Below are 22,580 nucleotides of genomic sequence, written 5' to 3' on the forward strand. Positions count from 1 at the left end.
CACTCCTGCGCCCCTGGCAGGTCGTGGACTCGTCGGGCGGCCCCCAGTTTGCAAGTGAAGTGCGGCGGCCGCACCTGACGTCCGAGGCCGTAGCACTGTTGCGGGACCACCTCACCCCACGTGAGAATGCGCTCTGGACCTCGCTGGGGGACTCGTGGACCCGCCCGGGGTGAGGCAGGGGTGGGGGGCTGGGAGGCAGGGGCGCAGTGACTTAGAGGCTGGGATGCTGGGCTCAGCTGAGGCTGAAGGGCCGGGACCCGACTGGAGGAAAGGGCAGACTTTCGTGGGGAGGAGAGGTTTCAGACCGAACCAGAACTCCCAACTCCAACAAAAAAGCCGGGTCCTAGAGGAGAGGGGTGGGGCCCAGGAAAGGACTGGCCTGTAGGTTTGGGAAAGGGGTGCAGTCTGCGCTTGGAGGCAGCGAGCCTGCGGGGGGGTGAGAGCAGAGCCGGACTTAGGGGACGAGGTGGGATGTATGTAGAATACGAGGGGAGATTCAGAGGCCGGACGCAGCATTAGAGTGAAATCAGTGTATTTGCAAGTACAGTTGATGTCGGGGGTGGAACTTAGATGCGGGGGGCGGGCCTTGGCAAAAAAGCAGAGAGGTTAGGAGAGCTCGAACAGCGCCTAGTCTGCAGGATGGGGAAAACCTTAGTGAAGTTAGTAATAGGGCTCGGGGCCGGACCAGGATCCCTGAGGCCTCAGCCCCTTGGCCGCAGGCTGGAGCTGCCCCCAGAGGAGGGATCCCCATACAGCCCTGAGTTCTCCAGCGGCTGGGAGCCCCCCGCCACCGACCCGCACGGCTGCGCCTGGGAGAACCCAGTAGACAGACAGCTGCAGCATGAGCGGCGGCGCCAGCAGGTGAGGCTAAAGCTCCGTGGGGAGCCACACACTCCCCCAGGTGACACAGTGGGGCGGGGACCCCGAAGTCTGGCCCTGCCTGAGCTGCTGCTCTCCTCTCCCCAGCAAAGTGCCCCCCAGGTCGCTGTCAATGGGTGAGTGTCGGCCCCAAGGTGGAACAGGTGGGGTCGAGGAGGGGTGCGTCCTGGGGGCTCCTGGCACTGACTCCACCCCCTTTTTTCTGTCTTTCCTTCTGTCTCCCCGGCTCTTCACAGGTGGGTGAGGTGGTGACGAGGGAGGGCCGGGGCTGGGAGAGGGAGGCAGACGGGAGGGAGGGGGAGGGGGCAGGTCCCAGACTAAGGGGTCCAAGGGAGGAGGCTCGGATTCCAGGGTGTGAGGGAGGAGGGGGCTGGGAGTGGGTAAAGTCTGAGAGGCTGGGAGAAGGCAGTTCTATTACCCAGGGCCAGGGAAGCTCCCCGTCTGGGTCCCTAAGAGGACAGAGCCCCAGGTGTTGGAAGAGACTGGGGGATTGGGCATTTGGGTTTTGAAGAAGAGCTCAAGTCTGGTGCTTAGGGCCTTGGAGACCCAGAGAAGACCTGGGCCTTCAGGAGCCATGGGGCAAGTTTCTGGGAAAGTTAGGAAGTGGTGGTATTTCTGGGCCTCTGAAAGAGGTAACAACTGGGAGGCTGGACCCTCCCTTTCCCAAGGCTCTAAAGCAGTTGGCTCTGTTCCCATTGAATGTCCTATAGAGAGCCTTCAAAGGTTAAAAGATTGGAGAAAGTAAGGTTTCAGACCTGGACTCCTGGGTCTCTGGGGGAGGAAAGAGCTGGGGGTCTGAGTTCATGACTCCAAAAAGCAGTGGGGGCACAGAAGGGGCATGGAGAAGCCAGGACGCTAGGGTCCTTGAGCAAGTCGAGGGCAGATGTGAGGGAAGCTTCGTGGGATAAGAAGAAAACAAAGCAGCAAAGCTGGAGCAGAAGGGGGGTCTGGGTGAGGGCCCCGGCAGAGTCTCAGCAGGGACAGCGTGCTGGGAGCTGCCAGCCCCACACAGGGGGCGCCGCGGCCCTGAAGACCCCCCCTCTCCTTTGCACAGGTAGGCCTGATCTGGGCTGAGGTCCCTCTTACTGGGGGGATCAGAGCCAACATCTCGCTTCCACCCCCCAACCCCAGCTGCCTGGTCTTGCAGAACTTCACCCACTCCCCATGCTTCTGAAACTTGGGCTTGGCACCCCCTGCTTTTAACTTCCCTTGTCTGAGCTTCCAGTTCTTTGCAGAAAAAAGGAAAATCATCCCTTCTTGGAGGAGTTAGAAATCTAGAAGGTTCTACAGGCGAGCCGTTAAAAGCCGCCACGGGAGAGCTCAGGTTCACACCCAGTGGCCCACACGGTAGACCAGCATTACTCAGGACACGGACTCTGGGGCCAGGCTGCCTGGGTCTCAGTCTGGCCAATGCCTCATTCTTGCTCTGTGAACTTGACACCATCGTGCCTCTCTATCTCCCTGTTCTTCCATTCCCACACCCATAAAACAGAAAATAATAGGGTCGCGAGTGGAGGAGGAAAGGATGGGAGTGGGGAGGGGAGTCCAAATTCATGGTTAGACCAACGGGTGGGTCAAAACCCAGATTAGCCAATACATATAAGTTTTTGAACAGAGCCTGACACCTAGTCCGTGCTCTAGAAGTTAACCGTAAGCTAACCGTTGTGTTGTAACTGTGGGTTTTCGTAAGTGTGAGCCTAGTGCACAGTAGATGCTCAATAAACAGCAGCTGTTTCTAGCTGTGTGATAGGGAGCAAGTGATTTTCTCTGAGCCTTAATGTTCTCACCTGTAAAATGGAGGTGATGTTAGTACTCCTATCATTGCTTAAAGCACGGTGCCTGGTACACAAGGAACAAAATGCACTCAAGGTGTTATTCCAATTTCAAGTCTCTATTAACAGTATTAACCAGGGCCCCTGCCTCAACCCCTGCTTGGCTCTAACCCCAGCTCACACCAATACCCTACTGCCCAGGGCAGTGAGACTGGCTACCTCCTTATCCCCAACCCTCATTCTTCTCCACAGTCACCAAGACCCAGAGCCAGAGGCTGAGGCCCAGCTGGAGCCGGAAGGGAAGTGGGTCCTGTGTAATTATGACTTCCAGGCCCGCAACAGCAGTGAGCTGTCGGTCAAGCAGCAGGATGTGTTGGAGGTTAGAGGGGTAGAGGGCCAAGGGGCTGCAGTGGGCCCAGCCCTGGCTGCAGACACAGGCTGTGACCCCTCCTCTCCTCCCTCCCTCAGGTCCTGGATGACCGGCGCAAGTGGTGGAAGGTTCGGGACCAGCAAGGGCAGGAAGGATATGTGCCCTATAATATCCTAACACCCCACCCGCGGCCCCAAGGAAGCTGCAGCCAAAGCCCTTCCCGCAGCCTGGTGAGCCAGGGCAGACTCCTGGGTCTTAAGGGAAGGAGGGGTGTGAGGATCAGGTGCCAAGGGCACTGGCGGGGGGGGGGGGGGGCTCAGAAATTGACCTCTGGAAGGTGGAGGGGCTGGGACTCAGTCTTCTGACTCCCCTCTCTAGGAGGACAGCACTCCCCCTCACCCACCAGCGCCGGCCCCAGCTCCTACCTTGTCTCGGCCCCACTGGGACAGTGGTGATAACCTCAACTTGGACCCCAGAGAGAAGGGTGAGTGCTGGGGGAAGCCGCTCTTAGCCTTGCTTTCCAGTCAGGGGAACCAAGGCTCAAAGAGTCAACAGACTTCCGACCCATCATGAGGACGGTGGAGATCTTCTCCTCTCTGGCCCCAGAACCCTTCATCCTGAATCCACGCTCCCTCCCGGTTTTCCGCCTGCAGAGAAATTCTCCCAGATGCTGTGTGTCAACGAGGAGCTGCAGGCGCGCTTAGCCCAGGGCCGCTCAGGCCCCGGCCGCGCAGCCCCGGGTCCCCGCGCCCCGGAGCCACAGCTCAGCCCGCACTCGGACACGGCTGAGGTCCGCGCTTGGCTGCAAGCCAAGGGATTTAGCGCTGGGTGAGTGCCTGTGGCCGGCTGGCGACCCTAAGATGGGGACGCAGGAGGGGGCGCGTTCTGATTGGACCGTGGGGAACCGGGATTGGCCTGAAGCGAGGGTATGTCTGGTTGCACGATTGGCACGTTTGTCCGGGTTGGGATTGGAGTGGCCAGGGAACGCCGGCCTCGGTTGGAAAGCTGGGCGCACGCCCCGCCTCCTAATGTGGAGCACCGACGGGGGGGGGGCGGGGGAGGGATGCTGCTGTGATTGGACGAACGGTTTGGCAGCAGGGATGTGACTGGTGGGGCTCTGGGGCCGAAGCTGTGATTGGCTGGGGGGCCTGACCGCTCCTCCCACCCCACTGCTCGCTCAGGACCGTGGACGCGTTGGGCGTGCTGACCGGCGCGCAGCTCTTCTCGCTGCAGAAGGAGGAGCTGCGAGCCGTGAGCCCGGAGGAGGGGGCACGCGTGTACAGCCAGGTCACGGTGCAGCGCGCGCTGCTGGAGGTGAGCCGCTGCTCGTCCTGGGCCTGGGAGGGCAGCCAGGGCTCGGAGGCCAGGCTTCTGATTTCCACCCGGCCCTCCAGGACAAAGAGAAAGTGTCAGAGTTGGAGGCGGTGATGGAGAAGCAGAAGAAGAAGGTGGAAGGCAACCTGGAAACAGAGGTTATCTGACCATCCCCGGCTGCTCTGCTCGAAGTTTCGAGGCAGCCCCATGGGAGAACGGAGTCTGCAGACTGCCCCCACCCCCACGGAAATCGAGTCCTTGCGAAGGCTCCGGACCTGTTCCGACTCTGGTCTCCCCCGTCCCCGTGGAGTCTCCTGCGTGAGCGGACTGGCCGTGAGTGGGAGGGAAGGGGGCCACACTCGGGTGCCCTGTGCACTGTGATACACCACCCAGTCTATAAACAGCCTCCTCTTAGCAGGCCTTGTCAACTGCTGTCCCTTCTCACCGGGCCACCAGGGGGCCCAGCGACCTGCCCCTCACCCCACCTACGTGTCCCTACCTTTTTTGGTTTCTTTCTCGGGCTTCCTCTTCCCCTCTGGGCCAGCAGGCCATCCTCCAGTCCACTCGAGAGAGATCTTCTGAACACCCACTCTCCTTCCCTGGCTCCTCAAGGCCCCCCTCGCCCCAGAGCCTAGTGTTTAAGGCCCTGAGAGGTTTGGCCCCTACCCCAACCCACGCACTCTGGTCCTGCCCTTCTCCAAACACCCCCAAGCCCCCTCAACCACCGGGGTTGTGCATGTTTTCCGCTGGCTGGAACAGTGGTTTCCTGCCTGGTGAACTGCCAGTCAGCCTTCCTGCTGCAGCTCAAATACCCCCTTGGGGGAAGCCTGCACTCACCTCCCAGCATCCATTTTCCTTTGTCCCCTACCACCTGCCAGGGGCCCAGCCACAAAGGAATGTGCCACAGGCCTCCTGGCCACTGTTCTCCTGGGAGGTCACAGCCTAACCAGAAGCTGCCCACCTCAAGAGCAGCCAGCTCCTCGTCCTTTTTGCCTTTGGTAACTTTTCCCATTGTCCAGACAGCTAGCACGGGTGGTTTAGGATGGGTTTTCTCTGGATCCCAGACTCCTTCAGACTGGCTGCTCCCCCAGCTTTAGGAAGACGGCCCTTTCCTCCTTGTCCAGTGACCCCTTCCCTGTCCCCAGGATGCCCACTGCCAAGCCTCCCCACTCCCAGTTCCTGCCGCCTTCTACCTAAGCAACCCCCCTCCACGATGCCCTCCAAAATCAGACGTGATGAGACCCAGTCCTGGGCATGCAGGAGCTCTGATTCTGTCCCTCTCTGCCCCCCCCACCAGCTAGAGTCCAAGCTCCAGGGTTGGACAAGGCAGGCCCGAGCCCTGTCCTAGCCCAGTGCAGCCTGTCAGGCCCTGCAGGCTGCTGTCCCCTCCACTATTCAGAGCCTCACGGTCTCTCACCATTTCCAGACCGCCCCCCTCCTTGCTGAGATCATGGCAGCGGGGCTCCCTGTTTCTGTCCCTCGCTGTCATCCCCCGGACTGTTGTCAAGGCAGCAGCCAAAGGGACCTGTTAAAACCTAGGTCCCACCTCACCATTCGAGTCCTTGCCATCGCCTCCCCAACCTCACTCCTCCTAGTTCTCTGGCCACACAGGCTGCTTCCTGCACCTCCGCAGTTCAGGTACACCTCCGCCCGATGGACTGTCCCTGCTGCTCCCTTAAACACCTCCATGGCTCCTTCCCGGACACCTGCGAGTACCTGCCTGTGCCGGCTTTCCGGGGGACTGACTCAGGCCGCTACGGACTCCACGCACACAGACGCCCCGCTGCCTGAGAACCCCCTCCTCTCCTCACGGCAGGCCTCTCCTCCTCCCCCGTGTCAGGTCTTTACCACTCCCCTCACTACGGAATCACCAGGAGGTAGGACGGGGCCTAGAAAGAAGAACACGACCGGGAATGAAAGCACGCCCCCTCCTCCGCCCCAGCCGCACTGAAGAGCTCCTACTATCCCAGTCCTATTTCCAGAAAAGCCAGAATTCTAGGGTTTTTAAAAATGAATGAGCCCAAATTTTAAATGTTGGCAACTGGCTCAAATTTGTCTCATAAGCACTGCGGGTAAGAGCCAAGCTCCAAGCCTGACAGGAGCCCTGGCCTCTGAGCCAGCTGACTGTTCCTGCCCTGCCCCAGGCTACTCGGGGACCTTGTCAGCCCTGGTTCGAGGCCACGGCTCCAGCTGGCCACTCTCCTGAAAGCCTTCCCCCCCCACCCCCTGGCACCCCACCCCCCTGGACGAGCACAGATGAACACGGAAGTGCTGCGCTCCCCTCCCCCCCCCAGCTGGGGACACAGTCACTGTGTGGCAACTTCACGACTTTTATTTGTGGTGCCTGTGCTTTGTCTCGAAAATATCTTCTCCCCCTACCCCTGACAGTGGGCGGGGAGGGGGCAGCAAAAAATAGAGACATCCCTCCCTATTGCACACGGACCCTATATACAGGCCCACCTGGCCGAGGCGGGCGGGACTCTTGGCACATTCTCGGATCCCTGTTCAGGAACGGGAGGGGTGAGAGGGGTGGCATCACACGTGAGAGGGGGACCTCCGTGGTCACTGTGGTCCTGGCTACTGGTCCTGGCACTTCCTGCTCCTCGGTTCCTCCCTGGTCCCACCTCCAGCCCCGAGCCCCCCTCAGCAACGTCTCCCTACCTGGCTCGGCCTCTCGCCTCCATCCCGGCCTCGGGGGGGCCCCCCTTGGCTCCTGGGGACTCTGTACTCCCCTCACAGTCTGGAGGCCCCGAAGGGAGGCTATGGCTTCTCCGAGAGCCCCTGGGAGCCCTATCACTCGTGCTCACACAGGGGGAGGGATGCGTGTGGCAGAAGCAGTTGTATAAATACGGGTGTGGGGGAAGGTCCTCCTCCAGAGTCACTTAGAGAGTTTGCTGATGACACGGATCAGGGCTGCGTTCTCATCCTTGAGCCTCTGGTTGTCAGCCCGGAGGTCGGATAGGGCCTGTGGGAGGGGAGGGGTCAGCCGGGCGGCCCTGGGCCCGTGGAACCCCCTGCCCACAGCACCCCCTTAGTATTCACCTTTAGCTCCTCCTCGAGCTCGGCGGCCTTTCGCTCCAGGGCCCTGCGCTCCTGGAATAAATGGTAGACATGAGACCCAGGGACTGGGGGGAGGGGGGGCAGCGATCATGTAAGGCTGGGAAGGGTGGGGAGAGGGCAGAAGGCCTTCTTCAGACCCACATGGGTATGTAAGACTGGGGACACATGGGCCCCCACCTCAGGTGCTCCTACTCACGAATCTCTCCAGCTCCAGAAGGGCTGGTCTCTCTGCAAAGCGCTCCTGCCTCTGGCGAGAACAGAAGAAGCACAAGGCTCAAACATCCAAACCACAAAGACCGGGAGGGAGGACACCAGCGCGGGGACAGGGACAGCCGTCCAGGCTCTCGGGCCCTATCCCTCATCATCCAGCCCCACCCCCACGGGTCCCAGCACGCCCCGCAGGCCCGGCCCCCCACCCCAGGGGTCCTGAGCCCAGGCACAGGCACACCTGGGCCAGCGCTGCGCCAGCGCGGAAAACCTCCAGGGCCTCGGCGCCTCACCTGCGCAGCACGCTCTAGCTCCACCTTGAGCTGGGCCAGGCGCAGCGTGGTCTCGGTCAGGGCCTCCCGAAGCCTCTCATTCTCACTGCGCAGCTCTGAGTACAGCTGGGGGGGCCGGGGGCGGGGGGGGGGGACAGGGTCAGGCTTGCCGGCCGCACGCAGCTCAGTGAGGCTGCCGGGAAGGGCGGGGTGTGGGGATGCGGCAGGCACAGCCACAGAGGGTGGAAGGGCAGGTGGACAGAGGCCGACTGCGGGTCAGCTGGATCGACGGTGGGGTGGAGCTGCGAACCTTCCTGAAGCCTCCATCGGGTTCGTCCGATGCTGGCGCGGGGTCCCGCTGCCGGCGAGGTGAGGGGCCGCGCTCCGAAGTGCTGGGGTGGAGGTGGGCGGGGCGTCAGCGGAGCTCTCTGCAGCCCGACAGACAAGCCCAAACCCTTCCCGGCCCACCCCGTACCTGGACTCTGGGCTGCGGTCGGCCAGCTCCGCCTCCTCCCCCTGCGGGCGGAGGTGGGGTTCAGCCTGATGCCGGGAGGGGAGTCTAGCCCACCACCCTGCCTCCAAGGCCCACCCATAGCCCAGCTCGCCCCGCCCGGGCCTGGGCCCCACCCCTCACCTCCGCAAGCCCCCTCCACTCCTTGCCGACTCTGCGATGCTCCCTGGCGGCCTGTGGTCCCTGCCCCTGCCCGTCAGGCGCCTCTGCTGGGGGGAGGGGCAGGAATCAGCCCAGAAACCGGGGGAGGGGGGGAGGGGGAGGGGGGAGGGGGGCCTCCCTGCGGTGTCAGGATCCCTAGCCCAACCCCCAGGAAAATAGTGCAGCAGGAGAGATGGGGAGGCCAGGGAGCAGGAGAACCTCATCCCAGAGAGCAGACCTCACCTCTCTGGGCAGGGCCGTCAGAGTTCTCCACCCCAGGGATTCGGGGACGCCCAGATGGGTCCTGGGGAAGAAGGGCAGGGAGGTCAAAGAGATCAGAAGACAGGGTGTCTTATACCACCCACCACCTGCTCACCTGATCCCTCTCACCAGGCTCTGTAGGCTCAACTTCTCTGGCTCTGGGGCCTTCCCTGCTACCTTCTCTGCTTCCTTCAGGTCGGTCAGAGTCACACCCTGCAGTGCGGGGGTAGTCAGGGGTCCCCGAGCTCAGGGCCCAGCCCCTCAGGACTGAGTTCAAGCCCTCGGGCCCTCCTCCCTCAGACCTAGGAGTCCAGGACCCCAGCCCCTTCTCCCTCACACCCGGGAGTCCAGGTCCCCAGCCCCCTCCTCCCTCAGACCCAGAAGTCCAGGCCCCCAGCCCCCTCCTCCCTCAGACCCAGGAGTCCAGGCCCCCAGCCCCTCCTCCCTCACACCCTGGAGTCCAGGCCCCCAGCCTCTCCTTCCCAGACCCACAAGAGTTCGAGCCCCAACCCCTTTTCCCAGGATCCAGGAGCCCAGGCCCCAGCCCACGCCCACACCTGTGTGGACCTCCGAGACTGGCGCATGAGGCGAGAGCGAGCTTTCCGCTGGGATTCAGATTCCTCATCCCGCACAGGCATCTGGTAGGACCTGAGTGAAAGGTCCCAACTTCAGGGAGGGTTCCTTTGAGCCCTGTTCCCGTTCCATGGCTGACACCCTTCAGGGAAGCTAAGTTCTGCCAGAGGACTGTCAACTCATAGCAGACCCTGGGACAAACTCCCCCCTAGGGAGTGCCTGCCGGGGGCCCTGAGGACCCAGGCCTGGGCCATGTAGTTTTTCCCAGCCAGGGAGAAAGAGCTTCCCACCCCCTGCCTCTTCACCTCCGCCGGTCCCGGGAGTCAGCTGGGGGCACTGTAGAGGCTACAGGGACATTGGGCTTCACTGGGGATTCAGGCTCCAGAATCCTGGAGGGAGGAGTGGAGTTATCCAAGGGAGGGCGCCTGGAGATCTCAAACCTGTGTGAATTCATTCATCCAACAAATATTATTACTCAAGCTCAAGTTACGTGGCAGGTGCTGGAAATGCAGCAGTGAGCAGAAGAAAATTATCTCTGCCCCGATGAGTCAAGTATGAACAGAAAAGATGCAGAACAAACAATAAGCATAAAAAACCGTGTACACCATATAACACGCCGGAAGGCTAAAGGACTTTGAGAAACAGAGCGCTGACAGGAGGTGGGAGGGCGTGCATGTGCAGACATAGCATGAGCAGGGGGTCAGAGTGGGCCTCACCCAGAAGGGGACACACACAGACCTGAGGAAGGGCAGAAGCAAGCCAGGCGGCCAGGCAGGGGGCTGCAAAGGCCCAGGGGCAGGAGCATGCCTGTGTCAGAAAGGTGAGGGGGAGGTGCAGACAGAGGCAACAGGAGGTCATGTCATTGTGTCCTTACAAGCTTAACTGTAAGCTTTTACTTGATGCACCAGAAGGAAAATGGAGGCAAAGAGTGGTCGGGGCAGAGACCCCACAGAGCAAAGGGACTGAAGAGGTTGTAACCCAGACCTGCCCCCCACCCCGAGAGGCCCAGGCCCTGGGTTGGTACTTACAGGGCAGAGGGCTCCGGCACCTTACGGGAGGGTGTAGGCGTAATTCTGGCAAGACGGGACTCCTTGGCCTGTGCAAAGAGACAAAGATGGGAGAGGACATTCTCCTCGACTAGGCAGGGCTTGGTCCCCTGCCCCTCACCCCACTCACCTGAACAGAGGTCCCTTCCAACCGAGAGGAGGAAGCTGAGCGCTGCAGCCCAGCCCCAGGGGTGCCCTCGGCCCCCCGCCCGTCTGTGGGACCCAGGGCACCAGAGCTTCCCGTCTTCTGGAGGCCAAAGCGCCTGGAGAAAGGGGCCCCTTCTGGGGGCTGGGGAAGAGAAAGGTCTCAGTTACGGAGAAAGCATCCTTCCCAGAGACTTCAAGTGTTACCCCAGAAGGACCACACAAACTGCAATTCCCATCAGCCCCTGGAGGGTGCGGCCAGAAAAAACCACTCAGCTGGTCCCGGGAACTCTGGAAACTAATCTTCACCCTACATACCCTGAGAAGGGGTTGCAGGCTCCTGGCATCCCTCCCTGCCCTCTCAAAACAGCATGACCATCCAGGGAATCCAGACTCACCATGGGGCCCTGAGGGCTAGGGGGTGGTGGGGAAGACACTCCATTGACAGTTCTGGATTCTGGAGGCGGTGGCTCTGTGGAGTAGGAAAAGGGAGACACCAGCTGCCTCTCAGAACCAGCCCCTCCTCCCTCAGACCCGGGAGTCCAGGCCCCCAGCCCCCTCCTCCCTCAGACCCAGGAGTCCAGGCCCCCAGCCCCTCCTCCCTCAGACCCAGGAGTCCAGGCCCCCAGCCCCCTCCTCCCTCAGACCCAGGAGTCCAGGCCCCCAGCCCCCTCCTCCCTCAGACCCAGAGTCCAGGCCCCCAGCCCCCTCCTCCCTCAGACCCGGGAGTCCAGGCCCCCAGCCCCTCCTTCCCCAACCCCAGGAGTCCAGGCTCCAGCTTCCTCTTCCTAGATTCAGAAACCCAGACTGGCCCCTCACCGGTGAGGCCTTCTTCTCCCTCATCCTCGTCCTGTATTGGCGGCCCCCCTGCACCCCCAGGCCGGCGTTCCTTGGACAGGTCCTGGAGGGAGATCTTCTCTCGGCTGCTCAGACGACACACGGAGCTCCTGGTGGGAAGGGGAGGGTGTTGGGGTCCAAGCCCTGGGAGACTCCAGCCCACCCACCCATGTGCCCGCCTACTACCTTCGGTGTTTGCTGCTGGAAGGCACCTGGGGCTCCTGGCTTCTGCTCTGGGAGGCCTCCTTCTGGTTCCGCAGCTGCAAGGGAGAAAGCAGACTGCTGGGAGGGCCCCACAGCCCCAGCGTCCAGGGCCAGCACACACAGCTCTGCTCGTCTAAGCTCAAGGATGCTCCAGCTGCAGTACGCTCCACTCCAGGGGTGGGCACGGAGGGTCTGTGGGCTCATCGGAGTGTGTTGCAGATGGCTGTGCGGCATGTGGCCCCTCGAGTTCTCACATCCACCTCTGGTCTCGTCCCCTCTTACTCCCAGGGTGCCCTGCTCACCAGGGACACTGGCCTGGTGCTCAGACCCAGGAGCCCCTGCCTCCTCTCTACGGCTCGCTGGGCACTGGCCCAGCCTCTGCACAACAGTTCTTTCCTTAGAACAGCCAGTCATTCCCCGCCCCCCCCCCACCCCCGACCCCGGCCTATCCAGGCAAGCCCCATGTGCGGGAGGATTCCCCTCCAGGATGGAAACGCGCATACAGATCTGTTCTCCCCCTCCCCGAGGGCTGACCCTGCCTCACCCTCTACAAACCCCGCTGTGGCCCCATCATCTTCACCCTCAGCCTCACGCTGCTCCTCAGCCTGGCATTCAAGGTCCTTCGGGTGTGCCCCTGTCCCAGGGCTCCCCTGCCTCAGGCTTGGCACATGCCGTTCCCTCAAACCCGAGCACGTGCCCTGGGTCTGAGAAGCTGACCACCAAGCCAGAACCATGACCAACCTTTAAACAGAGAGATCTGTGTCCATCTACCTGCCACTCACGGGAAGCTCCAGGCTAGGGCCTGGCCCCCAGGAGATGCTGCTTGCTACCAACAGGGCTTACCATCTGCCGAGCAGCGTTCTAAATGTCCTTGTTCAGTAACGTACATACTCCTTGTAGGATAGCATATGCTCCACACAACTCCTCAAAAAGGTGCACACACCATTATCCCCATTTTACAGGTGAGGAAACGGAGGCTCAGAGGGGTTAAGTGACCAGCCCGAGCTCACACAGCAAATCCATGGCAGAGCTGTGATTCAGAGCACAGAGTCCAGGCCATTCATCCCTTCACTCTGTATTTTTCCAGCAACAAGGCCTGGCTCCATGCTGGTTGGGCTGCATCCCAGGGCTGATGAGGCCCAGCCTGAGCCTGGGACAGATAATCGTCATCTGTATCCCAAGGTGTGACTGGGCCCCAGACCCCATCCCCTCCCCCCAACTCCTCTTCCTGACTGTCACCAGCTGGGAAGGAGCAGGGAGGCCTCCCTCGGCGGGCTGCCAGGAGGGAGGGCGCGCCTGAGACTCACATCCTCCTGCTTCCGGGCCAGCTCCTCCAACAGACTCAGCACCTCTTCATCAGCCAGGTCACAGGGACGCTGCCCCTGATGGAGGGGGAGGAAGAGAGGGGGCAGAGAATGAAGGAGGTGAGGGGGGGCCCTCCCCACCCTCACTCCCCCCCATCGCCAAGCAGCCTGGCCCTCACCGCGTGGGTCAGCGAATCCATGCCCCCACCGTGCTCAGCCAGCAGGCGGCAGGCATCCTCCACACCCCAGTGGGCCGCCGCATGCAGGGGGGTCCAGCCGTCCCCATCCCGGAGCTCCGGGTCGTAGCCAGCCTGAAGGAGCAGTCTGGGGGCCAGGAAGGCTTACAGTCAAGGACCAAGACAGGGGTTCTGCACCAACGGCTGACAAGGGCTCGCGGCGCTGTGACCCATGACGTCACTGAACCAATCCCAGGCAGGTGGTGAAGAGCCCCTCCCCCGGCCAGCAGGTGGCCTCCAGAACCCTGCTCCTTGTACCTGCAGGAGAGGGTACACTCTCTGGACTGTCACCCCTGGTTGTGGGACAGACAGCCCCAGAGCCTGTGAAATGACTGAGGCCCCAGAAGGGGCAGCCTCGGGGCAGTACTGGTCCAGGAACCCGCCGGCTGAGGGTGGCAGTTCTCAGCCAAGGCGATACTGCCCGCCAGGACCACCCGGCAGTGTCTGGACACGTTGCTGGTTGTCACAACTTGGGGGTGCGTGCCAGGGATCCTACCAACATCCTACAGTGCAGAGGATGGCCCCACAGCAAAGGCTGATCTGGTCCAAAACGCCACGAGCGGCGAGGTTGAGGAAGCCTGGCTTTGATGAGTCTACGATAATCAGCATCTCAGAGCACAGGTTTTGGGGGAAGGCAGGGTTACAGGCCCAGGGCAATTGTGCACAGCTGGTATCAGGCTCTGTGTCAGCGGGAAAGAGCTAATGCGAGGTGAGAGGATGGCGAGAGGAGATACTTACTAAGGAGGCTTTTCAAATCAAAGCACCCCTGTGTGGCCCTGCTGACCTCGCGACTCACTTCCCCGGAGCTCACTTGCTGCAGCCACACTGGGCGCCCGCTATCTCCCCAAGGACGCCCCCCTTCGGCCCTCTGTCTGGGGGTGGAGGCTCACGTGGTCGGTCACCAGCTGTCCCCAGGCCAGAGCTCATGCCATTCACTCCTCCCACCGCCCTATTTATATCCTTCTAGGCCCGTGGTTTCAACCAGGGACAGTGCTGGCCGCCCGGGGGCACTCGGCGATGCCCAGATATGGCTGGTTGTCATGACTGTGGTGGGGGTGTTCCTGGCACCCAGCGTAGAGCCTAGGGATGCTGCTCAATGACGTACGATGAACCTGGAGTCATCCAGCCCCAGGTCACCAGCGTGGAGAATGGCAGCCCCTCCATGCACTCAGGGCCCTCGGATCTGGCCTGCTTCCTTGCTCACCTGTCTCCCCAGCGAAGCTGGGGGCTGCACATGGGCCCAGACCTGTCCCATTGGCCCGTGTATCCCCAGCCCTAAAAGATGGCCTGGCATACAGCAGGTGCTCCGTAAGTCAGTGCTGAGTGAATCACATCAAATAACTGCAAAGTGCACACCTCTACTCTGTCATTCATCTCCAATGAGGAGAATGTCAGTTACGTTGTCCTAAAAATGCAGTTGATGGGTTTAGTTGTAAATAGAAGCCAATCTGAGGGGCAGTAATGAAATGAGACTCAGAGAATATGTCTGCATCCAAAGCATTTCAGTTCTGGGGCAGAGAGTGAGGCTGCCCCCAAATAGGGACTCTCCTCCTGTTAGTAACAATGTTGACTCTCGGCTGGCCACACTGTCACCTGACTGAAGAGGAATGTCCCGGTCTTCCTGGCAGCTGTGAGTGGCCAGGTGAGTAACTGGGATGGTGGTAATACCAGGTAAATGCCAGGTGATCTGGCAAATGGGGTGTCAGCATTAAGTGTGCATGTCCCTCCTGGATTGTTCTTCTAAAAGGAAACTGACATTTGCTCCTTTTGCCCTCTCCTCCTTTCTGCTGTCTGGGATACAGATGCGATGGCAGGAGGTGAAGCAGCCACCTGAGACTCAGGGGTGGAAGCCATTAGGCAGAACAGGGAAGGGCTAAGCGCATGACTGGGCCTGACCATCTACAGTATCCCATCCCCCTTGCCACAGGGACTAGCTCTGAGACGGGCAGGTGCCCAACGCGGTCCACGAGCATCAGACCAGATCTTTTGCTGCAAGTACAGAGGACAAAGCATTCTACTTTCAGAGCAGGTGAGGAACTAGGACATGAGCCTGGAGCTACTCCTCACTGGAAGACCTGCCTAAAAGTCCAACACAGAAGTGAGCAGAGATGAGGGATTCATCCCTACTCCACTTTCAGACTAAAAATAAAGTATAAATCACAAAGAGAGAAGAGGGAGTCTGAGGATAACAACTGGAACCAACCACCCCAATAGAAAGGGGTAAGGCAGCCAAACACAGACGAGGCCCAGGTGAGGAACATGCGCTGTTTGAATACATGCAATGTAAAATACATACGCGCCAGATAACCTGGCTTTGAAATACAGAAATAAAGACTGCTAGAACTAAAGGATGAACAAGCAAAATCCACAAGCGTAATAGGAAATTTTAGGAGATGCCTGGCTGGCTCAATTGTAGAGCATGCGACTCAATCTCAGGGTTGTAAATCTGAGCCCCATTCTGGGTGCAGAGATTACTTAAAAATTAAATCTTAAAAAAAATTTTTTTTTACACCTCTCATAGTAACTGACAGAGTACGCAGGTGGAAAAAAAAATCTCTAAGAATACAGAGAATTTAAATAGCACAACTACAAAGCTGGCCTAATAACCTATATAGAACGCTATACTTGACAGCACGGCTCTTTCCCATCTCACACGTACTGGGGTATAAAGCAAACCTCAGAGGATTTCAGAAATCTGGAATCATACAGCACCTGCTGTCTAAGCACAGTGCGATCAAGCCAGGAAACGAGTAATGAAACGATGACTAGAAAATCCCATGCATCTGAAATTAACGACATACTTCTAGATAATCCATGGGTCACAGAAAAAAGACTACAAGCTGGAAATGTTTTAAACTGAATGACAGTGAAGAGCCTACACATCAGGACCTGTGGACATGGCAAAGCTGTATTTAAAGGGAAATACCCTACATACGTAACTTAAAAAATCCACAGGAAGGTGTAAGGCTGAGAGAAGGAACACATGGGCCCAAGGCAAAGAGCAGGGAAAAGGGAGGACTACGCCAGCCCAGCTCACCTCATCACTTCGATGTAGCCCTTAGCAGCGGCCACGTGCAGGGCAGAGGCCCCCGTTCGGGGGTGCCGGGCCTCTGGCATGGCACCCCCGTTCAGCCAGCACCTGGTGTCGTGAAGCAGTAATTCCTCCTCGGCCCGTTTGGCCGCCTCCACATCCACACCTGGGAGGACAAGAAGGGGCATTAGGTGGGACTCACGCCTCCAGCTCCAGGAGGCATGGGGCTGCGGCCCTGCCCGGTCCCTCTCAGTCGGCCTGCTCCTCTGGGACTCGGAGGACCTGGATTTCCCCACCTGGGTTCCAGGTCGCTGCTGGGAGCGGGGAGAACGGAGATCGCAGGCCTTCTCCCATTTCAACCAAAGTGCCACCTTTATCATTATCTTTAAGTATAAAACCTCAAGTTTACAGAGCAAACCCAGCGTCTGATGACATCTGACTCTCCCTAGCATCACCAGTAAAATCCTTAGCCCTGCATCTTCACGCACTTTGTCGCGACCATCTCTGTCACCCGTGAGTAGGGCAAACCAAGCCAGGAGCCACCAGTCACTGAGGTTACAGCTTCTTTCCTCCCCTGGAGCTAACTCCTGTTCACAGCCATGCTGTCACCTAGGACAAGCTGGTGAGAGGCCAGCATGCTTCTCCATTGGTCATTTTCACCATTTCCTTTGGTTTCCTGGAAAAGTTGTACTGTATTTGTGGATGCAAAAGGCAAGTTATGACTTTGCACGTCAGTGGACTTTGGATCGAAACAGGCAGCCTGAGGCTGGAATAGTATCTGCTGACCATCATCGAGAATCCGCAGTGTGCACGGTATAAACCATTGAGACACAAGTCAAACATGGTCATTTCCAGGGAATGTCTCATCTTTCTCCTGCAAGTTGACTGGTGTCTACCGCTTTTCCAACTGCAATATCTCATACTCAACAAAGTGCTGCATGGAGCTCAGCCGTCCTGCTCAACAGCCGTCAGCCACACGCAGCTACTGAGCACATGAACCGTACCTAGTCCGAACTCAGATGTGTCGTGAACGTAAAGTACACGCTGGATTTCCATGTGTGGGGGGGAAAAGAGCGTGCAAAAACCCATGAATAGATTTTTTTTTTTTTTTTTTTTTAGAGAGAGAGCGAGGAGAGCACGAGCCGGGTAGAGGGAGAAAAAGAATCTGAAGTTGGCTCCACACCCGGCAGAGCCCAGCATGGGGCTCGATCTCACAACCCCAAGATCAAGACCTAAGCTGACATCAAGAGTTGGATGCTTAACCGACTGAGCCACCCAGGCGCCCCCTGAATAGTTTTCTTTATACTGGTTAATGCTGATATGATAACATCTTGGGCATATGGAGTTAAAGAAAATATATTATTAAAATTAATTTTACCTGTTTCTTTTTACTATTTTAACTGCACCTACTCAAAAAATTTCATTTATGCTCATGGCTTACACTGGCTTTCCACTGGACAGCACTGGCAAAAAAGCTCCAGGGTACCACCACTTGGGTTTAAAACGTTAAAATAGGACAGAGACAACACACACCCCGTGTGCCCCTCAGCGATCTCACCTGCTCCCTGCGGCCCCCGAGGTCACCACCATCACAAACTTGCTCTCGTGAACATGCATTTGGCTTTATCCTTACTATATATCCTGTAAACTTCTGCCCTGAGTCTACACACGGGATCCCAGAGTGCGCGGCCCACTGCAGCAGGAAGCCATCGAGATCCAGGGGCACGGCTGCGCCACCTGGTGGCACCTGGGCACTCGGGCCTTACGTCCTGCGCGAGCACCTCTGGGTCTCCAGTTTGGCAGGGACTCGGCTGCTTGGCAGCCGTTCAAGGAATCTTTAGTTGGTGAAGGCCCACCTGGAGGCCCAGGCGGGGGTGGAGAGGCCAGGGGAGTGCTGGGCACTCAGGGACACTCCTCATCCCACAACTTCCTTAAAGGGAATCCCCTTCAATCCTATTATAGACGCGTGTGCCTTCCTTGGGCAGGGAAGGGTGGGGCTTGCTGACCTTTTATTCAACGTTAGTATCCTTCAGCATGTTCATACACATCCTTCTGCAATCTGTCTTTTGGTGAGACCTGCCTGTGTTTATTGATGGAGCTCTTGACCAGGGGTGGCAAACCTGTCTGGTTTTTTACCTTGTTACGGCGATGGCAAGATAAAGGTAACGTAAAACGTGCCGATTTTGCTATTTTAAACCGTGCAATTCAGGGGCATTTAGGAGATTCACAATGTGCAACCATCGACCCCCATCCATTTCCAGAACTTTCCCATCATCCCAAAAGGAAACCTCGTACCCGCGAAGCAGTCATTCCCTGGACCTCCCACCACCAGCCCCTGGCAAACACAGGTCTACTTCCTGTCACTAAGATCTGCCGATTGTGGAAGGCATCTGTGTTTATAAATAAAGTTTTATTGGAACACAGCCATGCCCACCACTTACACATGCCGCCAGCTGTAGTGGGGAAGCAGCCACGGGGGACCGTGGCAACACAACAGTACCTCCCACGACATCTCAAATGTTTCCTGTGTGGTCCTTCACAGACAGAGCTTGCCAGCCCTGCTCAGATCATGCACTTACCGATCAGTGATTTACCCATTCTTCCTTTGGTGCCGGCCCCCGCCTCTCACGCCTGCTAACAAGATTCTCATCCTGGGGCGGGAGGGCCTGCCAGACGCTCCCCTCCTGCCCAGTCCTGCGTCCCCGTGGGCAAAGTGGCCGGAGGGTGCTGTGTGCACAGGACACGGTGGCCGGACTGTGTCCCCGAGGCCTGGCCTGTGGCTGGGGGCAGCATCCGCAGCATGTCGGGGCTGCTGCTGGCCTTGCTGGTATCTACTGTCCCTCCTTTGTCACGTCTTCACTATCCTCACCCTGCGTCCATCCCACACAGCTCCAACGTGACTGCACCCACGGCGGGGCTCCGCAGGTGGCCACGTCACCAGACCTAACCACCCATCCCTCTTGCCCCAGTGACGGGCTCAGGGCTGGCAGCTCAGACAACTGAGGAAGTCTAGTTCTGGTTCAGCTGGAGTATCAGCCTGAGCTGTTGGAAGCTGTGCTACGTACCCCGTTGAGAGAATCTGCCTATGAGGTCAATGCAGAGTCCAGTGCAGTGATAGTTTTGACTCTGTACCCCTGGATCAAACCATGCCTGAAGCCTGCCTAATTCCTGGACTTCAGTTACAAAGCCCATAAATTCTTTTTTTTTTTTTTTGGCTGTGGTAAAAATACACATAAAAGTTACCATCTTAACCCCTTTTTAAATGCACAGTTCAGTGGTATTAAGTACGTTCACACTATTGTGCATCCACCACCACCATCCTTCTCCAGAACACTTACCTAGCAAAACTGAAACTCAGTCCCCACTAAACAGCAACTCCCCATTTCCCCCTACGCCAGCCCCTGGCGCCCCTGTTCTACTTCTTGTCTCTACAGATGTGACTGCTTTAGTCACATTCCTCACGTAAGTGGAATCATACGGTATTTGTACTTCTTGTGCCTGACTTACCTCACTGAGCATGTCCTCAAGGTTCGTTCCCACTGTAGCGTGTGTCAGAATCTCTTGCCTTTTTAAGGCTGAACACTATTCCACTGTATGCACATACCACATATCGTTTATCCATTTGTCCGCTGATGGACACCTGGGCTGCGTCCACCTTTTCGCTACTGTGAACAGTGCTGCTGTGCACGCGGCTGTCCGAACGCCTCGGTGGCCTGAGCCAGGCTGCAGGGGCTCCCATGGCAGCCGCCGCCAAGCACTGCCCTGCAGACTACTTCTAATCACAAAGGAAGGAAGATGCCTCCACAGTGGAGTCACCTGGCCAGTGCCTCTCCATGGGGTTCAAGGCTAACGTCAACAGCAACGGGCCAGACACACAGCGCCTGTCTCCGGAGTGACGCCCTGAGGAAGTTCCTGCCAAAAATGCAGACCTGAATCTCCTGGAGAAGCAGCCGCGCAGTGCAGGCTGAGGGACACGCTGTGTAAACGAGGCAGGGTGAGGAAGGCGAGGGGAAGCTGGGGGACATGAGGACCAAGGGCAGGCAGGGCATGGCTCCAGGAGGGCCTGAACGGGAGGGGAGGCCACAAGTAGCCAGTAAGAGCATAGCCTCAAGGTCCTCAAGGTCCCAAGGCCGACAGAGGAGTAACAATGTGACATCCCGTGTCCTTGTTGGAGGAGACACCAGCTCCCACAGCAGGATGGGAACACGTCTGCAACATGTTCTCAAGATGGCTGGGAAAGAAGAGGGAGGCAGCCAGGAAGGGAAGAAAACGGGAAGGGAGGAAGGAGGGGGGGAGCTATTTATGTAGAGTGAGGGGAGGGGGAGAGGCAGAGTGACTGCAGATGTGCCAAAACGAGACAAACCGATCAATCTATACCGCGTGATTCCATTTGTACGAAACATCCAAGACGGGCAAGCGCATGGGGACAGAGAGCTGAGTGGTCTCCCAGGGCCGGGGGCAGTGGGGTGATGACTGAAACCCTGTAAAGCAACGTGCTGATGGACACACCACACTGAACGCACTGAAAGACCGGCGGACCACACACTTGCACGGAGAACCATATGGGCTACGCACCACATCTCCACAGAGCTGCTAAAACGCCCGGCGAAGCCCAGTGAGGGTCACGTGGGCACTCCCCAAAGACTACCCCAACCTTTCTCCAAGTTTGAAGCTTTGGGAAGCTCATCTCTGCCTTAGCTTTGTGCAGTCCCCCTTCTAAGCAAAGCAGGGCGCCCTGACCCCAGACGCCCAGCCCACGGGGCCCTCCCTTAACCTGCCCAAGCCAAGCCGGGGATCTGGGTGTTACCTTCAACGCCCCAGGGCCTGCCCTACAGCAGCCGCCCTGAACCTGCCACATGGCCGTCCAGACCCCCAGACCCTGCACTCACACCTCAACGGCTGCCTCGCCAAACCCGGACCACACCCCCAACCTGTATTCTCTGCTTCCAGATCCATCAGGCCACAGCCTGCCCCACACACCCCACGCATCAGCTGGTCCCAGACGGCTGTTCTGGGGGGAGTACGTTTGGTCGCAAGCCCCTCTGAGAACGTGCTAGAAACAACACATGTTCTCTCTCGAAATATGACTGTGGCCATATGCAAAGTTTCGGGGAGTCCGGGGCCATACGAAAGACCACTGGGGTGCACTGACCCTGTGCGTGGCAAGGCCAATCCCCCAGGACCCCTGCACGCCTCCACTCGCCCTCAAGAAGACAATCTCGCCCAGGGACCTCCAGACAAACCTCACCTCATTTCCTCACCTACTCAAGGGGTGAAGTGGCAACGGGGGTCACTGGCGGCTTGGGCTCTTATTCTGTGCCCAGCGGTGACCCAAGCACTGCACAGAATCACTCACTTCATGTCCCGAGCAAGCCTGGGGACAGGACTCACACCCCCACTGCACAGGAAAGGAAACCGAAGCACAGAGAGTCAGAGAATCCCAGGACGCGGAGCCACTGGCCTGTGAGCCCCGGCTGCCTGCTCCCTGTGCCCGCAGTCAGCACCCAGGGCCCACCTCGGTAGGCGATCTCCGCCTTCAGCAGCCCCTCCATGGCATCCGACTCGGCCAAGTCCAGGGGCAGGTCCCCATCGCTGTTGACAGCGGCAATGTTGGCCCCGTGGCTCAGGAGGTACCTGGGGGCAGGGGTGGCGTAGGGAGGTCAGGGCTGAGGGGGCTGAGCTCCGGCCCCCATGGGATCCCACATACCCACCCCTGCCTTACCTAGCGATGTCCAGATAACCACAGGAGGCAGCCACGTGCAGGGGCGTCCAGCCCTCATTGTCTGCCTGGTTCACCGTGGCACCCTGCTCCACCAGGAAGCGCACCACCTCCAGGTTCTCATCGATGCAGGCCTGGGGTGCAGAGGACACGGCGGTCAGCCCTTGCTCCACCCACACACCTTGTGCCCAGCAGACAGGACTCCCGCAGGGGCCATGAGACAGATCCAGGGGACAAGCAGTTGTGACACTCAAGGGAAAGACCCTGATGTCCCTGGGACAGAGCCTGGAAGGCACCAGCCCTACCCCTGCAGGCCCCTTCACCCACCCAGCTACTTATGACACCCCTGTCTTCCCAAAGGTTAGGTCGTCAGCTGGGCATCTGGAGCTCAGCAGAGACCATGACAACAGGACACCCAAATTCCTACACACAGGAATTGGATAAAGAGAGGGGGACTTTTCTCCAGGTTTAGAAATCCTGAATGGTACTTTGTTAGATATGATATACCCCAGTCCCCATCAACAGGACGGGGCTTCCAGTAATGGATCCCTCCTCCCTCAGACCCAGGGGTCCAGACCCCCAGCCCCTCCTCTCTCAGACCCAGGAATCTGGGCCCCCAGCCCCTCTTCCCTCAGACCCAAGAGTCCAGGCCCCCAGCCCCCTCCTCCCTCAGACCCAGGAGTCCAGGCCCCCAGCCCC

The 22,580-nt window shown here is 58.8% G+C and overlaps 2 protein-coding genes across 2 annotated transcripts in view; one reads left to right on the forward strand and one right to left on the reverse strand.

The window, feature by feature from the left end:
- The window catches only part of EPS8L1 (EPS8 signaling adaptor L1), a 5,407-nt gene extending 658 nt beyond the window's left edge, over nt 1-4,749 (forward strand). The window contains exons 2-10 of the mRNA XM_081807930.1: nt 21-169; nt 720-861; nt 967-995; nt 2,904-3,030; nt 3,120-3,251; nt 3,400-3,505; nt 3,675-3,849; nt 4,203-4,335; nt 4,416-4,749. Coding sequence (XP_081664056.1) covers nt 21-169; nt 720-861; nt 967-995; nt 2,904-3,030; nt 3,120-3,251; nt 3,400-3,505; nt 3,675-3,849; nt 4,203-4,335; nt 4,416-4,502 — 1,080 coding nt within the window. The 3' untranslated portion in view covers nt 4,503-4,749. The remainder of the gene's footprint in view (nt 1-20; nt 170-719; nt 862-966; nt 996-2,903; nt 3,031-3,119; nt 3,252-3,399; nt 3,506-3,674; nt 3,850-4,202; nt 4,336-4,415) is intronic.
- A 1,896-nt stretch (nt 4,750-6,645) lies between these two features.
- Nucleotides 6,646-22,098, reverse strand: PPP1R12C (protein phosphatase 1 regulatory subunit 12C). Its single transcript, XM_081807932.1, has 22 exons — nt 22,063-22,098; nt 21,885-22,015; nt 21,678-21,796; nt 16,169-16,328; nt 13,075-13,219; nt 12,899-12,973; nt 11,574-11,647; nt 11,370-11,497; nt 10,949-11,022; nt 10,537-10,695; nt 10,389-10,456; nt 9,666-9,749; nt 9,345-9,435; nt 8,917-9,000; nt 8,770-8,830; nt 8,509-8,594; nt 8,350-8,390; nt 8,185-8,266; nt 7,896-8,000; nt 7,592-7,642; nt 7,378-7,428; nt 6,646-7,300 (listed from the first exon to the last, which is right to left on the reverse strand). Exons 1-22 carry the CDS (start codon nt 22,096-22,098, stop codon nt 7,214-7,216), a joined length of 1,992 nt encoding a protein of 663 aa, XP_081664058.1. The 3' UTR covers nt 6,646-7,213.
- Nucleotides 22,099-22,580: the final 482 nt, after the last annotated feature.

The sequence above is a fragment of the Leptonychotes weddellii genome, chromosome 16, assembly GCF_054177405.1.
Source record: "Leptonychotes weddellii isolate Sample4059 chromosome 16, ASM5417740v2, whole genome shotgun sequence".
Classification (NCBI taxonomy): Eukaryota; Metazoa; Chordata; class Mammalia; order Carnivora; family Phocidae; genus Leptonychotes; species Leptonychotes weddellii.